We start from the raw sequence: 18,492 nt of genomic DNA on the forward strand, positions 1-18,492 counted from the left end.
GTGTGGCTGGGAGATGGTGGGAAATGGGGATATTCTTCATTGCTTCTGTCATTTTGGTTCAGTTGGTGCTGCTCAGTTATGACGCACACACACGCACACACACGCACACACACACACACACTTTCAGCTGCAGAAGTGATTTAGGAATGTTAGAGGCCAGTGAGAATTGCTTGGTGTTGCCCTGGATCTCTCTATCTCTGTTGCTCTGCAGAAGCCCTTGTATATTCTAGGCAGGGCCTTTCAGTGCCTGCATCAAACTTGAAATGGAAAAATGCATTTCAGTGCTGAAGTGACTAACTACCTCTCTCTCTGCGGGGGTAGTGCACAATGTCTTACTGGGAACAGGCAGCAGTTGGACTGGAGCCTGGCATAGGACTGTTATCCTGAAGGGACTGAGGAATGAAGGGCACCAGCACAGAAAGCTGGAAGTAGGTAAACACACTTGCTAGGAGTTGAGCTTTGGTTGTGCCACACTTGGGCACAACAAGGCACAGATGGGAGAGCAGCTTTCGTAAGAACCTCCTGTCTTGAGTACCCACAAATACACTGAGTGCACTTTATTCCCTCTTGATTAGAAGAAGCATTAGAATCAAAGGGACCGACTCTCTCTGCGTCCTGAGGAGGGCCCTTCAGGCTGGTATTGCTTTTGATCCACATACTTGTCAAAACTTGGTCTGTTGTGAAACCTGCTCACTGGGGGTGGGGAAGAAGGGAGGAAATGCTTCTCTTGGTCGCTACCCTATAGATGCCCTCTGCTGCTGATGCTGGCAGGTGAGGAGCCACTGTGTCCCTGGAGCCAGGTGCCATTTCATGGCCAAGTGTGTGCCATTAGTACAGTGACCCTCTTTTTCCCCCCCCGGCTTTGGGACTGGGTACTGTGCTACCAGTTTAGCATAGCCTAAACCCAAAAAGCAGATGCCTCCCCTTGCTGCCCTTCAGAGTCTGGTGCCTCAGCCTGGGTCTGGAGCCGAGCCCCAGCAAACATGCTTAGAGCTTCTGGGCTTGATGGGTTTAAGCCCTCGAGTGGCTCTCAGTGCTCATATCCTTAGGGCTAGAGTTTAGGGACAGATATGGGGCAGTGGAGAAGTGGAGCCATAGGTGTGCCTGTCCTGCCTCTGGGAATCGGGCTTGTCAGGATGGGGTAAGCAGGAAGTGCTGTTACACTGGCCATATACTGTGGGCATTTGGATGACTGACTAAGGTAGTTTCATGTTGTCACACTTTGAGCCAGCCTAAGCTCGGTTCTCACTCTACAAGGTCAGATTGCATTATGGGACTGAGTCCCTTGGTAAGGGAGCTGTGTTGGGGTTGGTGGAAGAGCTACTGTTTGCTCTTCATCTAACGGTCGGTCTCTCTGTCTCTCCTATTCAGCTGGGCATCGCTGTGGGTTTCCTTGTCCCTCCAGTTCTGGTACCCGATGTGGAGGATCTAGAGCAACTGGCCTATCACATTAGTATTATGTTCTTCATCACTGCAGCTGTGGCAACTGCACTGTTCATCCTTGTTATTATTGGTAAGCTGGTGGGGGCACATGTGCAGGAAGGATGGAGGTAAGAAGATCACCTTGTGTGATGGGCCTGCTTTGTATGTCACAGGAGGGCCAGGGAAATCTGATGGGAACCATTTGGGGCAGTGTGCAAACACACATGTGCCCCTATTCACATGCGGGCTAGTGGCCACCCAAAAGTAACATCCTCTGGGAATGGTACAGCCCAGAGCTCCCATCCTTTGGATCAGGGAAGATTTGCTTTAAATCAAATTGATTTTTTTAAATCACAAATCACTGGCCAGGAATCCTCAATTTTTAATCCTTGTTTTCTACAAAAAGTACATTGTTGTTTGATATTCTATATTCGTTTAACTTTTTGAAACTTTGCACTTTTTTGAGAGTTAAGGGCTTGACTCTGTCTTTCTGCAAGTTTGTGTATACAATGTGAAGAAATCCCCTTGTGACTACCTCTGGGTTGCTGTATATTTTGCTTCCTCCCATTTCCCCCTTATAGTGTCCAGACTCTGTCTTAAGTTTCCTGCCAAGTAACCTGTGGAAACAGTTTGACTCCAGTCACTCCACCGAGGGCTGCTGACCACTTTTTTTTTAAGAGGATCAGTCTGCCTCAGCTGGGTTCAAATAATGCCTGATTCTGGTTGGAGCCAGGTAATGAGGTCAGAAGCGTTTTATTCAAGGGTCAGGTCACCTGGGCTGAGGGCTCTTCCTCCAGGGAGGCATTTTGGAAACACAACCAGAAGCATGGGCCTCCAGAATTCTCTGGATGTGTATGTGAATAACTTGCCTGAAATTTAGCCAGTATATTAGGGTTATGTATCTTTAGCCACGTGTTTTTAAAAGGTCCAACAAGCCCATTCTGTATTGCTCAAGCTGTGTTTCTCTAACATTCCTCTGTCCTGTACCCCTTCCACAGTCTCTTCTCTTATTAATAAATGCTATCTGTTACAGCACACCTAGCTGTGGATTCTTGAGGGAAGGGACCCGCCTTTTGGCACCCTTTGCTCAGCTAGCTAAAGTGGGGTTGACTTTTTTACTTTTCCTCCAGTACAGGAGGCTACTTTTGAATGCTTCAGGCTATCAGAAGCACTCCAAAATACCATGCTGGGATAAGCACCACCAAGGTCTGCCTGGTCTGTGTACTATGGGCTGCACAGAGCCCTAACAGTGACCAGAGCCCAGGTGGTGGCAGCAATTATCCCTGGGTTGTGGGTGTGTTCCAGGAAGGGGGTTGGCTGGATGTACGTGCTTCAGGGGATATACCTGAAGTGGGGTTTTGGTTGGACACAGTGAGGCAGGTGGCTCAGCATAGTCCCACCACAGACAATAGGGCTGATGGGTAGGTAATCAGGTCTGTTCTCTCTCTTCTCCATATACTGCTGTTAAAAAGGATATTATCTCTGGAGACGCAAATCCACAGTTTGAGAACTGCAACTAAGCATCACAGAAATGCTTAATGGGATCTTCTAGACTGAGCACTGAGTCCCATTGGGTAGAGTGGTTTTCTTTAATCTTTATGAATTTAGAAGAGTGTCTGGGAACCCCATAAGATTGGGCCCCTAATATAGTCTATGGCCCGTTGTGACTTTATAAGACTTTTCTAAAAAGGTTACATGAATATATTGTCTCCAAATAAGGATTATAAACTTCTAATTATATACTATTTCATAACAATATCTTTGAGCTTTAACGTATCTTAAATTTAAACTATCTTTATTTTGGTGGTTTTTTGTTTGTTTGTCTTTTTTAAAGCATCTTAAGAAAAAATAAAAAATGCAATTAAATTTAAAAAATTCAGATATGAATAAATCAAAAATATTGGATTAAAAGAAGAAAGTTAATTTTTATCCATCCTGCTTTGGATGGAGTCGGGGGCAGAAGCGGGCTGATTGTCTAAATACCTGGCATGAACCGAGCCTTTCAAAGCCCCCCTGGAAATTTGTCCCACGATCACACTCTCTTGGTGTCCCCAAATTGGAATGCTTGCATTGTTCCTGGGGGAGCTGTGTGTATCTTGAGATCTGTCACCTCCCAGGGGACGGGGCAGAAAACAATGTCAGTTTAAAGGACACTCTATGCCCAATTAGGTGGAGAGGGAGAGCGGGGAAGGGAGCCCATATTAGGTGGGGACAGAATGGTTTGGGGCAGGATCCAGGGTAGTGCAGGTTGTTCAGCTGCTACGTCAGGTGCAAGACGCTCCTCCTGTGGTCCCCAGCTCATCTAGGGAGTGAGGGGAAGCCTGGCTTTTGCTGTGGCAGGAAAGCATACTTGGTTTATTTATCTGCTGAGTTCTGCTTTTCTTATTGTAGCCTCATACTTAGAGCTTGTGCCTCGATTAGATCCACCTACTGAGTGTATTGATTCATGAGTTCTGTGGGGAGACGCTTTAATTTTTGTTCCTTATCTGTACAGTTCTGAGGATAGGGAGCCCCCAGATTAGGTACCACCATCATTTTTCATTACGATCCTGAAGCAGCTCAGCCAGGCTGAGGGGAGCTTAGTGCCTGGAAGGGAGCTTGGCACTGCCCAGCTCTCACCCAGCACATGGGACTGCCTGGGCTTCTGACAAATGTACATGTACAGTTCCAATACCTGTATGTGTACATTAGCACCTTCAGACCCCCTGGTTTGAAGCAATGGCTCATTCCCTCTTCAGGTAGATGTCAATGGCTCTGAGCCCCTTGGTGCCCAGCAATGCTGTCAGCAAAGCCCTTGCCCAGCCCGTAGGGCTTCCTTTCTTGGAGACACCCTTCCGCCAGGGAAGCTTGCACATTACAATCAAAGCTTGGGGAGAAACATGTTTACAGACACTGTTTCCCCTGCCTTCCTGCGCAGCTCCCCCACATGCAAAGTAGGCAGAGGCTCCCTGATGTCTGGTCACAGACATGTCCCTGCTGTGTTTGTTTTCAGTGTTCCAGGACAAGCCACCACATCCTCCAAGCCGGGCCCAGGCCTTGATCCAATCAAAACCACCGGAAGACTATTCCTATCTGCACTCCATCCTCCGGCTGCTCCACAACACTAACTTCCTGCTGCTGATGATCAGCTATGGTGAGGCCAAGCCCCTGTGCTGTTCAGGAATGGGGGAAGAGGGTGGATCTGCTCACCAAAGTATCAGCCTAGACATGGGGCAGGCAATTATTTTGGATGGAGGGCCACTTACTGAGTTTTGGTGAGCTGTCAAGGGCCACACGGGTAGCCCCACCCCTTAACAGGTGCCTTACCCCCTAGTTTCCATCTTGGGACTGGAAGTCCCACCCCCAAGCCCCTGAACTTTGTCACTAGAAGGCCCTCCCCTTGCCCCCAGAAATACTCCTTTCAGCAAGGGATTTTGCCATCACAGAACCAGAAAAAAAAATTATATTCTAAAAATCAAACATCTACAATATTCATTAAGTTGATTTCAAAAAATATTTTTGTCGTGATTTATGTGTTTTGTGTAGTGTACACAGAGGTGATGGCACAACAGTTTAAAATGAAATCATACTCTTGTATATTGTGGGGGGCATGGCGGGGTGGGTATGTGGGGTGTGGGGAATATGATGGGGGTGGATGGGTGTGGGTTGAAGGAGCATGTGGTGGGATGTGGTTATGTGAAGTGTGGGTGGGTATGGGTTTTGTGGGGGGAGGGTGGCTAGAGTATGTGTGGGGGGATGTGGGGGTGCATGTATACATGTGGGACTTGCCCTATGAACACCTCCACACACCCCCTCCCACTCCTGGCCCCAGGGTATTGGCATGGCCCTGTGCTCCTGCAGTCCAGCAGTGCAGCCTGGGGCCACATGGTGCTGGAGCCAGAGCCGTCCCTAGGGGTATGCAGGGCCTGGGGCATATCAGCCTATGCAGGGGTGGGTGGTGGCAACAGCCTGAAGAAGCCAGCTGCTGTGGGGTGGGGTTGTGGCGGGGCCTCTACAGCACTGTCCACAAGGCCCCCCAAAGCATTGGATCCAGAGCAGTTGCACTGATTTGTTTCTGCCTCCCACCCCCCCCCACTCCCATGGCCCTGGCTGGACTAAGTGTGCAGGGAAGCAGTGAAAGCTGGGTCAGGCACAGGCTTTGGGGAGGGGTGGGGGGTGCCAGGCCAGCTTAGCTTTTCTCCCAAGTCCTGCCGGCTTCCCATGGGTTCTACTGCCCCTGGCTCCTGTTGTCTTTGATAGGCAGCCAGGAGCAGATAAAAAGTTTAGAAAATTTAATATTTAGGTGCCCCATGGGCTGGATAGAATAGCCTGGTGGGCTGGACCAGGCCTGAGGACTATATATTGCCTGTCTCTTGCCTAGACTGGTTTTCCTGTGCATGCTGATCAGTGACTCTGGCCTGCACTGTGGCAGGAAAAAGATTCTCTTTCTTCAGAGTCCCTTCTCCAACCCAGACTTGGGCATGAGTTGCTGCCACATTACAACACTGGCAGAAAGAAGCAAAACTTCTACAGCCTGTGGAAAGTACATGGCCTCCAAGAGTGGGGTTTTGGTTTTCAGTGGAGAGCCAGTAGAGGGAGGGAATTTTGAGGTCCCCTCTGCTAGTGTCGGTCTTGCTATGCCTGGGTATGCTACTCACATTTTTCCCTGCAGCACACTCAGTGGGCCCCTGGGTTTGTTCCCTTGGTACAGTGAGGTGCATGGGTTCTCCTTACCATGCTGATCTGTAATTGGATGAGGTCTAGGAAAGAGGAGGAATCTGGAGCCTGCTGTAGTCTGTTGGCTGTGCCTTGAGGGACTCGCTCAAGCCCAGGACTGGGGTCTCTACTGCAAATAGGATATATTGTAGCCAGCTGATTTAGAAGGATCTCTGAGGAGTGGATTTCCTCAGATACTAGGATCTCTGTGCATAAATGAGCCACATCAGGTTCTGTGCATGAAATAGCTTCTGGCTTGGCCTGTATGTAGCCAGGGGTAATGCAGTGTTAAACCACAGGACTCCTAGTCCTGCTTCAGTAAGACTGTTCTGACCCCAGCTTCTGGTGACAAGTCTGCTTGCTGAAGAGACCCTCTGGAAAAAGAAAGGAAGAAAGGGCATGTGTTGCTTAGTGAAAGCTTCTGACCTGAATATTTGGCAGTTCACACAGTAGCATAACTGAGAAGTGTGACTGGAGCAGCAGCTGTGGACCCTACCTCTGTGGCAGGGGGTGCAAAATAGCTGTGACCACAGTGGCGTCTGATTGCCAGTATGATCAGCACCATGGCAGGAAGCATTGCTCTGGGCACCAGACAGCTGCCTGACTACCCCTTTTGAGTGCAGGGACTCTTTGCACAGGTGACTGAAAGGGGTTTTGAGATGACTAAAGAGGGCTGGGGACTGTGTATTGGTTGCTTCACACTTGTTAGAGTTGCAAAAGGCCCGTTAGTTCATTTAGACCAGCGATTCCCAACCTTGGGTTGTGACCCAAATGAGGGTTGTGGGGGCGATGCTGGTAGCACTGTACACAAACGATGAGTCATGCTGCATGCTGGGAGCTCCCCTTCCCCTGGGCTGCCACTGTACTCTGCTCTCAGCAGCAGGTCAGGGCAAAAAAAAGGTTGTGAACCACTGATTTAGATCTTTTTTCCTTGGCGAGAGCACTTGAGCTTTCAGGAAGTGATGCTCAGGTCTTCCAGGTGACTCCTATTCTGTTCCTTAGCCTGCTCAGTCCTGTATTGCACATTTCCTCTCCTCCCTTGCCCAGCTGCCCCTGAGTCATTGCACTGGAGACCAGTCTTAGGGTTGTTGTCTAACTGATGCCCTCTAAGGAAAAGGAGGATGTGTAAACTTCAGATCCAAACAAAGCCTGTCCTTGGCATCTGCCCAGCTCGCTGCATGAGTATAAATAAAAGGAAAGGGTTTAGTTACTAATTATGGCTAGCAAGTCCTGGAGCATGGAAGTGGGAACCTTGAGGTGCAGAATTTCTTTATAGTCTGATCTTCTTGGAATTGCTCCTTCTTTCAGGTTGTCTGGGGGTTTGCAAAAGCTATTGAGGGACACTCCTACTTCAGTATCGCTTCCTGTTCATTGCTATGTTTGGTCTCATCCTCCCGTTGCCAACCCTTTTTCATTCCTTTGCCTGACTTCCCCTGGAATTTAGCTCCTTCACAACAAAGACAATATGACCAGGATGCCTAGAGAGGCACGGAGCAATGCAGCCTCTTAAGCATCTCAGACCCTGTAAAACTGGATGGGAACTTCTATCCTTACACTAAACCTCGAACTTTCCAGGATTGAAGAAATTTTCAGCAGCGTTGCTCTCTCTGCTTCACAGATGTTATAGCTGTGCCTATTAGCCTCAACCCTGAGAAAACATCTCTGGTGGTCAGTTATGGGTCATCTCCAGCAGTTGCAATGATGGTAGAACCTTGGAGGGAGCCAGTTCAGAGCAGGTTCACAGGGCATAGAGGTAAAAATGGTGGCTGGCCATTCTTTTCCTACAGCAAGGCTGTCACTTTTTGGTACCATCGGTGGACTAGAACCAGCATTAGCAATAGGAAAGCCTGATAAGGGAGGGGATTTGTTAAAGGGACCTATAGCTTAATGAGTTAGAAGAAAATCAAACCAGAGCCTAACTGGCAGGAGCCTTGGGTTCTAATCTGGTATTGTTGGAGTCTCCATTTGTGGCTCTGGGTAGGTGACTTGGCTTCCCTGTGCCTCTGTAAGGCGGGGCTCACAGGATATTGTGAGATCTCTGATATGTTTGTAAAACTCTGTGTGTATGAAAAGAACTCAGACTAGCTGTGAAACAGATGGGGCTAAAACTTAGGACTTCCTGGTTCCCAGTCTTGGTTCCAGATGATATGGACAATTGCATCTTCTGCTGCTTCAGAAACATCTAACCAGAGTGACACAATTCATGGCAAATGTTTTTTGAATAGCTGAAATTTTGAATAATACCTTCAAATTCGCCAGGGTTTTTTTTTGAAAAAGGTGGAGAAGGTCCATCCAGATTTTAGAGCTCAGCAAATTGTTCAGAGGTGCTAGGTCTTGCTGTGATTCTGTAACTTGTCACCCAGCTCAGGGAAGGAAGCCCTTTCTTCTGCAAGCGACTGCTTTCAGCGTGGAGCCTTTGTAGGAGAAGACGGGCTGCTTATAAGCCCAGCTGTGGTGGAAAAGGGATATCTGCATAGTCCCAGGAAGGACGACAGCACAGGCCTCTTGTTGGTTGCTCTTCTGTAGGATGAGCTTGCTGTGTCATGATAGGTGAGAGGCAGAGACTGCACAGATGAATATGGATTGTTTTGGGTTTGAGCTGAGGCATCTGTGGGTAGAGGAAATGTGCTGACCTTTCATGCTTCCATTTCCTATCCCTTTCACTACCAGTGAAGTGTCTTATAGCAAACTATATGCCCCAGAATGGGAGGGGGAGCAATGGAGCAGCCTCACCAGTCTGCTTTGGGTGCAGTCCTACCAGGGCTGCATGTTGTGAAGAACAAAGGTCCCTTGCAGCAGGGTGTGTTCCTATCACTGGATCTCATTGGATCTCCTCCTCCTCTATCTTTTGATAGGTTATTGACTCTGGCCCCCTCTCCCCCCTGAACTCACAGATTCTCTACGTGGTTTTTGGAATGAAAATGATGGGGTTTTCCTATGTGGAGGGTATGGATCATGTTGCAACCAATTGGATGCCCTCCCCTGTGCTGCATGTCTCGGGAGTGCCTGCCTTTGAGTCCAAAACCTGCTATTATTGGTAACTGTGCATACAGTTTCTCTCTTTAGATCTCTGCACTATGCTCATCACCATGGCATTGTTAATGTACTGTTTACTGTTGGTAGAGGCTGAGCATGTAGAAGGAGTGGAATCCCATCCCACTGGTGTCCCTGCACCTCCAAATTGTCCTCAAAGCCCTTTGAAAGCAAAAAGCCTTCACAAATGTATGTTGTGAGGTGGGGGATGCCCATTGTACCCTGGGAGAGACTGAAGCCCAGGTGCAGAGGCAGGATTCAGTGTCTGAGTTGTGATTTAGCACTCAAGTGTTTGTTCCATGGATCTTTCCTTGGGGTCCTAGGTTGCCTCTGTCTACTGTACTGTGGTGTTTCCTTCCATTAGATCAGTCTTAGGAAGAGAGAGGATCAATATAGGGGAGGGTTTTGTTTGTGTTAGGGCTGTAAGGATTTCAGATGTCTCAAGGCAGGGACTTCAAACCATAGGTTTGTCTGGCATGCTCATATGTGAGGGCTCTTTGTAATGACACCTGTAAGCTTCCTTTTTCCTCTCCCTGGTGCTGTCATGAAGATCGCTGAAGCTTGAAAGAGAAACCAGCTGGAAATGTAAATGACTTCCTGAGAAGAGAATTGAATGAATGTTTGTGAGCCTTGTCCATCTGAAGAACTGTTCTCAGTATTGCCCAAAGTGAGAATTTAAGCCATTATGGTAACACTGGTAGAGCCCTATGTGGACAGTTCAAGGAGGCCTTCTTTGGTTTGGCTTATGCCACTTAGGAAGCGGGTTTAAAGCAAACCAGAGCCACTGGAAGAAAGTGTCCACATGTTATACCACTATTACCACAACGGTTTATATTCTCATGTTGGGTGATACTGAGAAACCAAGTGGACAAGGCCCATAACAGTTGGTTCAGTTGTCTTCTCAGAAAGTCATTTACATTTCCAGTTGGTTTCTCTTTCAGGTTTCTGTGATATTCATAAATGGTAAAACTTTCCCATGTAGACAAGCTTCTCGTGCCCCATGCAGAATTCAGCAGGTGTTCAGCTCCTACTTCATTATTGAAGTTTCTTGCCTAGAAGAGGCCATTCCCTGCTGGCTGTTGCTGAGGGCAGTGATCTAGTTCCCTACTGTAAGAAGTCTCCTGTTAGCATATCCCCTTCCAGGTCACTGACCTTGGTACTAACTGAACTGGAGCTCCTTGCAGGAGGCCTTGCAGATGTGACATTAAGCCAGCGCTGAGTGAAAGGGCTCTACCTCCCAAGTGAGAAGACTTGTTAGGGATCATTGCCAAAAATTAATCTGTCTATGAGCAGCCTTGACCTCTGTACAGCCCAGACAAGTTGCTCTAGGGAAGCCTGTGGAGTTCAAGAAAGCTCATTTCTGACCTTGCCCTGGAGGCATAAAAAAAACAATTTTTACACCCTGGGAAGTGGCAGTAGCCAGGCCAGCAGCAACACTGGCTGTCAGTCTTGCACCTCTTGAAATCAGTGCCCAAAACTGGTGCCCGTACTGCCAACCCTAGGTACACTACTGCCTAACCCCCACCCCTGTCTTGCCCCTATACTGCAGAAATGAAAAGTGAATACACTAGCATGAGGGAGGTCTTGAGGGCTGGATCCAGGAATTCTTTGCCAGCCCTAAAAGTATGTGCAGCAGTCTTCCTTTGCCAGAAAGTCAAGAACAGCTCTAATAGGCAAGTCCTAAACGTCATGTTGAGATGCCTCTTTCCTGTGTCAGCTCTGCAGCTGCTCCACCAGTGTGGATGTGGTCTGAGCAACCCTACCCCAGTTTGGAGGTCTTTAGGTTCTCCAACCCAGTTCTAAAATTAACCCCCTCCCCCCAACTCAATTCATCCTATAGCCTGGGGCCTAGAGAGGACCCCACTCACTTTTTATTGGGCACTTTTCAATGACAGGCTCTGACTAGGCTGTGTTTGTTTGTTTTTTATCCCCCTCTTAGGTTTGAATGCAGGTTGCTTCTATGCCCTGTCCACGCTGCTGAACCGCATGGTGCTTTCGCACTATCCAGTAAGTGCCTCCCAACCCCAACTGTTCTCCCTCCTTAGAGCTGTCAATAGAAAGCTTGCTGTATAGAACAGGACTATCCAACTTCTACATGGTCATGGGCCACACGAGTACAAGACACTACTGGAGGCCATGGATCCTAGGGCCACATCCCTCATTACCACTCCACCATGTGCCTAGGTGCTCCCCCCGCCCCCCCCCCCCACTGCATCATGTGCCCTGACTGACTTCACTTACAAGGTCTCCCATTGTACTGTGCAGGCTCCCCCTCTACTAAAAACTGCAGTGTAAGACATTGCCCTGCCCTGTGGGACAAATGCAGGGACAGAGGCAAAGCCTGGAGCCCCAGTTGTTCCTATAGTTAGAGCAATGCAGGGAGTGGCAGTTAGGTGGGAGCCTGGAGGCCGCAATTTAACCCTGTGTATGCCACATGTAGGCCTCCTGTTGAGCAGCCCTAGTATAGAGCAAGTTGCTACATGACCTCCTCCTGGGAGAACTTGGTAGTTGGCCACTGCAAGCTTGTTCTGTAGCCAGTACTCCTACCCCTGTTCTCTACAGCTCTTTCAGCTGGAAGGGACTTGGATTGGTGAGGTTCAGCAGTGTACCCCATAAGGTATGTTAAGGAATTGATGGCACTTTATTCTAGGAAATTCTCTAGTCACTTTTCATGCCCTGTCACTTACAGCACTTACTACTGGCAGTTCAGCAACTGGAAGTCCCTTGTACTCAGTGCTTCTGCACTGTTCACTACTATGTCTCCTGTTGCACAAGGCAGAGAGTGCTCCAAAGCCAGGGCTCCTACAATATGCCCTTACCCACCTGCTCCTCTGAAAGGGTGGGGCTGGGATACCTGGGAGCTCTCTTTTCCTGGCATAGCTCTCCAAATGTTAGTAGTTAGGCCAGCAGTCATGGTAAGCACTGGACTGTGTCTCTTGAACAAGCTACTTTAAAAGCCAGTACTAAGAGTGACCTTGCAAAGTTTTATATCTGGGGTGCTGATCAGCTTCCTCCTACTGACTGGCTCTGTCAGGGTTACTATCCTGCTGTCCTTGCAAGCTGGACTAGGTAGGGCTTTAAGAACAGGAGATGGAAAAATTCAGCTTCAGTATCCTTTCTTCTCCAACCCCTTTTAATTCAACTTGCTATTGTATTTGTGTGTGTCTGAACACAGGGGGAGGTGGTGAATGCTGGCAGAATAGGACTCACCATCATACTATCTGGCATGGTTGGAGCTTTAATCTCTGGCATCTGGTTGGATAAAACCAAAACCTACAAGTAAGTTCCTTGCACTGCTTCCACCCTCAGCAACCCTACCCAGCCCGCCATGTGGAGAGTGATACCCCAGGGGATAACTCTGCCTTCCAAGGGTTGAGTCATTGGGAGCATGTGTGGGAGGTAGACTGTACCCACAAGTGAATTCACCTTGGAGCAGCTCATGCTGGGAATGACCTGGTAGGAGAGACCACTCCTTCCTGCTGTTCTGGCCTGGGTTTTGGAACTACTGGATCAGGATTCTTTTGTCTTTTGCCTTATTCCTGCTGCTGGCAGAAAATACCCAGAGCAACCCTCGCAGTGGTGTCAGGGTGGGAGCTGAGAGGACAGTTGTTTTGGGCAGGCAGAGGGCCTGAGCAGCCCATCTAAGCAGGGGAAAGTAGGTAGGTAAATACATACTCTGTGTGTGAGTCTTCCTTGGGCAGGACAGGTGGGGATGTGAGATAAGGGCTGGAGGTCTTCCTACCTGGGACAAAGGGTAGTACCTTGCTCTTAGCATAGCTTATTTCCATGTGTGGCCACCTGTGTGGGCTCCTGTCTTGTGCTAGAAGGCAGCATGGTGGGTGTGTATGGTTTTCTTCCATATCTGTGACTGAGTTCCCACCAGTCCCCAGGGAAGGTAGGGAGGTGATAGTCCAAGTGGCAGCTTTGTTAAGGCTGAGCGAGTTCCCAGCACTGGAGGAATCAGGACAGTACAAGACCCGTTCTCTGCCTTACAAACCAGCCTCTGTGAGGCTGTGATCTGACAACCCCCATCCTCTGTCCTATTTAGAGAAACCCATTGATTCCTGTGCCCAGAGGCACTTTGTGTGCATGTCACTATTTAGGGCAGATGTAGCTGAGATTGGGGGCGAGGAGGGCCATTGAGGGTCTGTTTCTTTTAGATGGGCATTGGCAGCATACATTTCCAGCTGCTGGTATGCAGCTAAGTGTCCCTGAGCAACTGAAGCTGTGAACTGCTGGCCTCCCAGGGGCTGGGTGCTTCCTCTTAAGACAGTCAAGTGGGAGCCTTTTGCTGCCTAGCTCACTTGATTGTTCTAGACTGAGCTTTGGCTGCCCTGGTTACAATGATACCTTACCTTATCTGGCCAGGAAACCTGGACAGTCAGCTTTGCCTTTCCAGCTGGTTCTGGAAGAAGTGCTATCTGGCTTTCCTTGCAGGCCAGTGTGAAAAGGGTCATAAGCTAGTAAGAAGAAAATAGGGAGAAGGATCTGAAATGACAATATGTGTGGCTGGCAATCCAGCCATATGGGAGTCTTACACTTCTATGCAATCTGACACAACACCCCATCACACTGGGCTGACAAGGGTTAAACCACTTCCAGCCCCTGGGGCCTGCTAATGAGCCCACAGCATCAACATGAAGAAGAGGCAGCCATCAGCTGTGCTAGCTGCCAAGTCTGTGCCGCAGAACCAGAGGCTTCTTGATGGAGGGGCAGATACAGTTGTCACATCGGGAGGTCATCTAGTCCAACCCCCTGCTCAAAGCAGAACCACCCCCAATTTAAATTATCCCAGCCAAGGCTTTGTCTAGCTGGGTCTTAAACTTCCAAGGACTGAGATTCTACAGCCTCTTTGAATAGCCTGTTCCAGTGCTTTACTATCCTACTAATGAGAAGTTTTTCCTAATAACCAACCAAAACTTTCCTTGCTGCAACTTGAGACCATTTCTCCTTGTTCTGTCTTCTGTCACCACTGAGACTAAAGCAGCTCCAACCTCTTTTGAACCACCCTTCAGGTAATTGAAGGCTGCTATTAAATCCCCCGTGACTTCAATTTTTGGTTACTGAAAATGTCTTTCCTCTGCAATGCTCATGAAACAGGCCAGTCTTTTGAAGAGAGGGCAGTAGGCTGGCATGGCAGTAGTCATGAATATGGGAATGGGAGAAGGTAAGGAAAGGACATTTGAGGCCTGCATTGTTAGTAGAAGGGGAGGTGGGGGGGCATCTGAGGCAAGATCCAGGATGTAGACCAGGCTGGAACAATGCAGTGCTTACTTTCTGTTTTTAACAAGTACTTGGTGATACCAGCTTTCTAATTGTAATTCAGCTGAGTGAGTCACCAGCAACCGGAGCCACTTAAGGCAGTTTCCAGCCTCCCAGGATCTCACCCTTTCCCCCAGTCAGACTCAAGGGAGGTTTCTGGTTTCCACAAGGAGCTGCCCTGCCCCCAGTTCCTGTTTTGGAGAGTGTTCCCAAGAGCACATCCTTGGAACCATGTATAAGCCCAAACACATTTTGAGAGTAGACAAGGTCCCATCTGCATTCAGGAGGTTCTGTTATACCCTTTCACTGATGGCAGCCCAGCTTCTGGAGAGCCAGCCAGTCAGAAGACAGCTCTGGGGGCCTTCAGGAATCAGCCTTGTGCCCTGAATATCTCAAATAAAAAGCAGTCTTAGGCCTGCCTCTGGCCTTGTCTGCTAGCACAGATACAAGGACACAGGCCCATTTGACTCCTGGTCACATGTTGTGCAAATTCAAAAAGGACACAAAGGTGTATCCTTCCCTGCAACATCATCTTCTCCATGCCCTGATTCCATAGGACAGGATCTTTAGCATGGCAGACAGTTTTCACTTAAAGTAACAGAATTTGGCAGCTTTGCTTCTCATGTACTTGCCTTTGGCTTCTTGATGCCATCTGCCTGCATTAGTACCTGCCTGTGCTATGACCAGAGTATCTGCCTGCCTGAGGTAGGCACCATTACAAAACACACAGGCTTTTCGCTGAGGAAAAAATGCAGATTCTGCAGGATATTTGCATGCATATTTGGGGAACTGAAGAAACCTACACTGGGCCCAGATGTCTGGTATCCTGCCCACACTGGGCTAAATCTATCCTTCATTGTGGCCCAAAGTCAGTAAAGTTGTATTAGGGATGAGCTTAGCCCACTGAATACACATGATACACCACCTAATGCAGCACTGCTCCCACATAGGCGCAAGCCTCTGAAACAAACTCAGCATTGTTTTCCTGCTGCTGAGACCTGCTTTCCAGATGCTGTTGAATAACCAGAAAGTCCTTGACACTATGATTTCTGTGCAGCAACAATTCCATTCAGGGAGGCTGAGAACATCATGTGCCCCAGCTGTGACAGTCTGGGCCACATCACAGCACTGGAAAGAGCTGAAGATTACAGAGCAGCAACAGTGCAGTTAGTGATGGGGTGTATTCCCATCTCCTAGGGCTATAACAGCAGCAAGATTGCCAAAGATGATGTGCATGAACCCAGGTGTGCTGCATGCAATGATCCAGAAACAGCAGCAAGCTGCAGCCAGGCTGCTAAGGACAACACATGTTAACCCAGCCCTACTTCACAGCACTTCAGGAACAGCAGGAAGGAGTTGTTGCATAGAAGTCTAGCAGTCATTTGCTTCCATTTAGCTCCATAGGAGGAAGCCCTCTCAGGAATGTCTGTTCCTGTGCCCAGTAAGGTAACATTTATTAGCCCTGTGAGAGCAGAACTAAACTCAGTTCCCTGTAAAATGCCTCCTTCTTGCTCTGTTGTCCTTGGGCTTTTCTGTCTTTCTGTTTCAGCATGTCTGGTGCAACCCTCTGAGAGCCAAGGGCATCTTGACATCTCATTTGTAATGTCCCCATGCCAGGCAGGCCTTCTTTAGCTGAATGTTGTTAGCACCAGTGTGTGGGATGCTCAGAGTATCAGTTAATTGGTAGATCTGGTTTACATTTTCCCTGCTAGAATGAGCCTCTGGGAGTAGTTTTCTGTAGAGAGCAGCATCTGCTGCACTGAGGGGTTGGCTGTGGGGAAATCCCAAAACTGCCATCTCTCAGGCAATTCTGTACATCCAGGAACTGCTATGGAGCTGGATTCTGCTTCTGGGTGGATGTTGGCTCTGAATTGTACCTTCTGGTGTGTAGCTGCTGCTCTACTGGGGTTCATGCTCCCAGCCAACAGTTTTTAACAGGTTGTGTCACTATGTCTCTCAATTCACTGTGTCCACCCAAAGCAACTCAGTGGGCAGAGGAGGAGGGAGGCATCTCTGCTTTGGTGCCTGCTGTGCCATCTGTATTTGCCTCCCACTCTCCAAGGGTAGGTGATACCTTTTTCAGCTTGCTGATGTCTTAACATTCAGTAGATGCCTGTATCCAGAGTAGACTTGTCACCAGTCCCCTTCAATGAATGATGTGTCTGTGCTTCCACAGGGGCACTGGTCCTGTCTAAAGGCCCTAGAGAGGATAGTAAGTTGTATTCCCTGACCGCCCATTCCCAGCACCAAGCCAGAAAACTCCAGGCTCAGAGAAGTGGGAAGTGTGTGCTCCGAGAATCTCTAGTCCCTTCCTCCTGTTGCATGCTGATACTTCCTTACTACTCAAAATGAAACAGTCCTGACCACACATTGTCAGCACATCTCTCAGCCACCTTTTCACTAGAGAAAAGGGATAGGTCTCAGCCTCTGGGCCAGTTCTCAGTTTCTGGAGTTGTTAATAGCAAGGCATTTTAGAACCCTGGATTCTTCAAAATTAAGTCAGGTTGGCATTTTGTTTGGAAAAAAAATGCAACAATGAGGCATTGCAGGTTTAGATTAGAACCTAAAGGAGTTCAAACAAAAGCACCATTTATGAGAGACCACTGCTGGCCATGGTGAGTCGCACATTGTCCTCACCAGGGAAGTCTCACTGGGCCTGTGTTCTTTGTGCTCCTCTTTGTTCAGGTTGGCTACAGCACCGACTCTTTCCTTGGCCTCTCTGACCTACTCCCTCAGCACAGGCTATCTGTCAGCCCTTCACAGAAGTGGGACCTTGTATCTTGGCTACCCAGCCTAATCTCTCCCCTTCCCCAATGTATTTCAGTAGGTAAAACCCACCCTTTCCCAGAGCTCCAGACTTTCAAGCACTCTGGGTTATAGCACAGCTTTCAAGGGGCATATAACATTGAAGTATGTAATGTGCTGTCTTTGCAAAGGTTTATAGTGCACTTGCTTTTTATATAGGCAGCACAAAAGAGAGATTAGTGCAATAAGCACCTACCCAGCATCTCTGCCTGAGTGTCTCCATGCTCTCCCCCACACCTCTCTAGAAGGTACTTTGGGCTTGGATCAGAATCCTCAAGGGTTTCAAGGTACTCCAAATCCTAGAGTCTGTCTGTATGTCTGTTTACCCCTGCAGTTTATCTCTCTACTCCTTTGCCATGAAAACAGGTTCCTTTTTTCCTCTCTCACGCCAAGCCGCTATAGTTTTTTTTTTTTTTTTTTTTTTTTAAGACATTATTCTATCACCTCTGTCCTTTTGTTCTCTTGCAGAACAAAACTATCAGGAGATCCTAGGGGATCTTCTACTCCTCCTTCTCCCCTTTCCAGATAAATGTAATTGAATTGGTTGTTGAGCTCAGCGCACTCTTTTGATTGTAGCCATCATTTGCCCAGAGTCCAGGTGCAAAAAATAGGGATTTGTCTTGCTTAACTTCCATCTGGGCTTGTGTCACTCTGAAAAGCTGGGGAATCGGGACTCCTGGGCTATGCCCTGGGCTGTCACTGCCCTACTGTGTGGTCCTCCTCTGGGTTTTGATTCAGTGTTCCCTGTTTGTGCAGTAGGGATGCTTTTGCTCTTATCCTGCTGGGAGGAAGGGTGGTGTGTAGCTTCCTTTGCTACCTTGTGAAAATTCACTGAGATCCCCAGGTGGAAGGGGCAGGAGAGGTGTTGAATCAAAGTGAGATGACTGGTCTTTGTCTTACAGATATACGACACTTGTGGTTTACATCATGTCCCTGGTGGGCCTGGTGGTCTACACCTTCACCCTGAGCCTCGGCCACCTCTGGGTGGTCTTTGTGACAGCAGGCGCTCTGGGGTAAGCTCCTGTGCCATGTTGGTGTGTACTCTTCCTCCCCAGTGGGAGCAGCCCCTGAACACATGCCTGCAGACCCCAACTACCAGGCTTCCTGCTGCCTCTGGCATTGCCTTCTGCCCTAGTGCTGTAAAAGCAGAGGTCATACAGCCCAGCAGCAGCAGGGGGTGTGGATGGGGATGGGGCAGGGTCTGTGTCTGGAGCTTCCTAGGGAGAGGGACAGGGTGTCCTCTTCTTCCTAAGTCTCTCTAAAATCTCCTGACAG

The 18,492-nt window shown here is 48.6% G+C and overlaps 1 protein-coding gene across 6 annotated transcripts in view; it reads left to right on the forward strand.

Annotated features, from left to right (window-relative positions):
* The window catches only part of FLVCR2 (FLVCR choline and putative heme transporter 2), a 53,598-nt gene that overhangs the window by 17,808 nt on the left and 17,298 nt on the right, over positions 1–18,492 (forward strand). For 5 of the 6 annotated variants that reach the window (XR_016440346.1, XR_016440345.1, XR_016440347.1 and 2 more), the window contains exons 2-6: positions 1,372–1,513; positions 4,415–4,555; positions 11,090–11,157; positions 12,326–12,429; positions 18,120–18,230. Coding sequence is in view for 3 of the 6 variants with exons in the window: in XM_090033730.1 (XP_089889856.1) it covers positions 1,372–1,513; positions 4,415–4,555; positions 11,090–11,157; positions 12,326–12,429; positions 18,120–18,230 (566 nt within the window). In the remaining 3 variants the exon portion in view is untranslated. Of the gene's footprint in view, positions 1–1,371; positions 1,514–4,414; positions 4,556–11,089; positions 11,158–12,325; positions 12,430–17,376; positions 17,505–18,119; positions 18,231–18,492 lie in introns of all 6 variants that reach the window. The other variant, XM_090033729.1, reaches the window with a different exon arrangement.

This window comes from Crocodylus siamensis, chromosome 2 (genome assembly GCF_052110815.1).
Source record: "Crocodylus siamensis isolate JL-2025a chromosome 2, ASM5211081v1, whole genome shotgun sequence".
NCBI classification, from domain to species: Eukaryota; Metazoa; Chordata; order Crocodylia; family Crocodylidae; genus Crocodylus; species Crocodylus siamensis.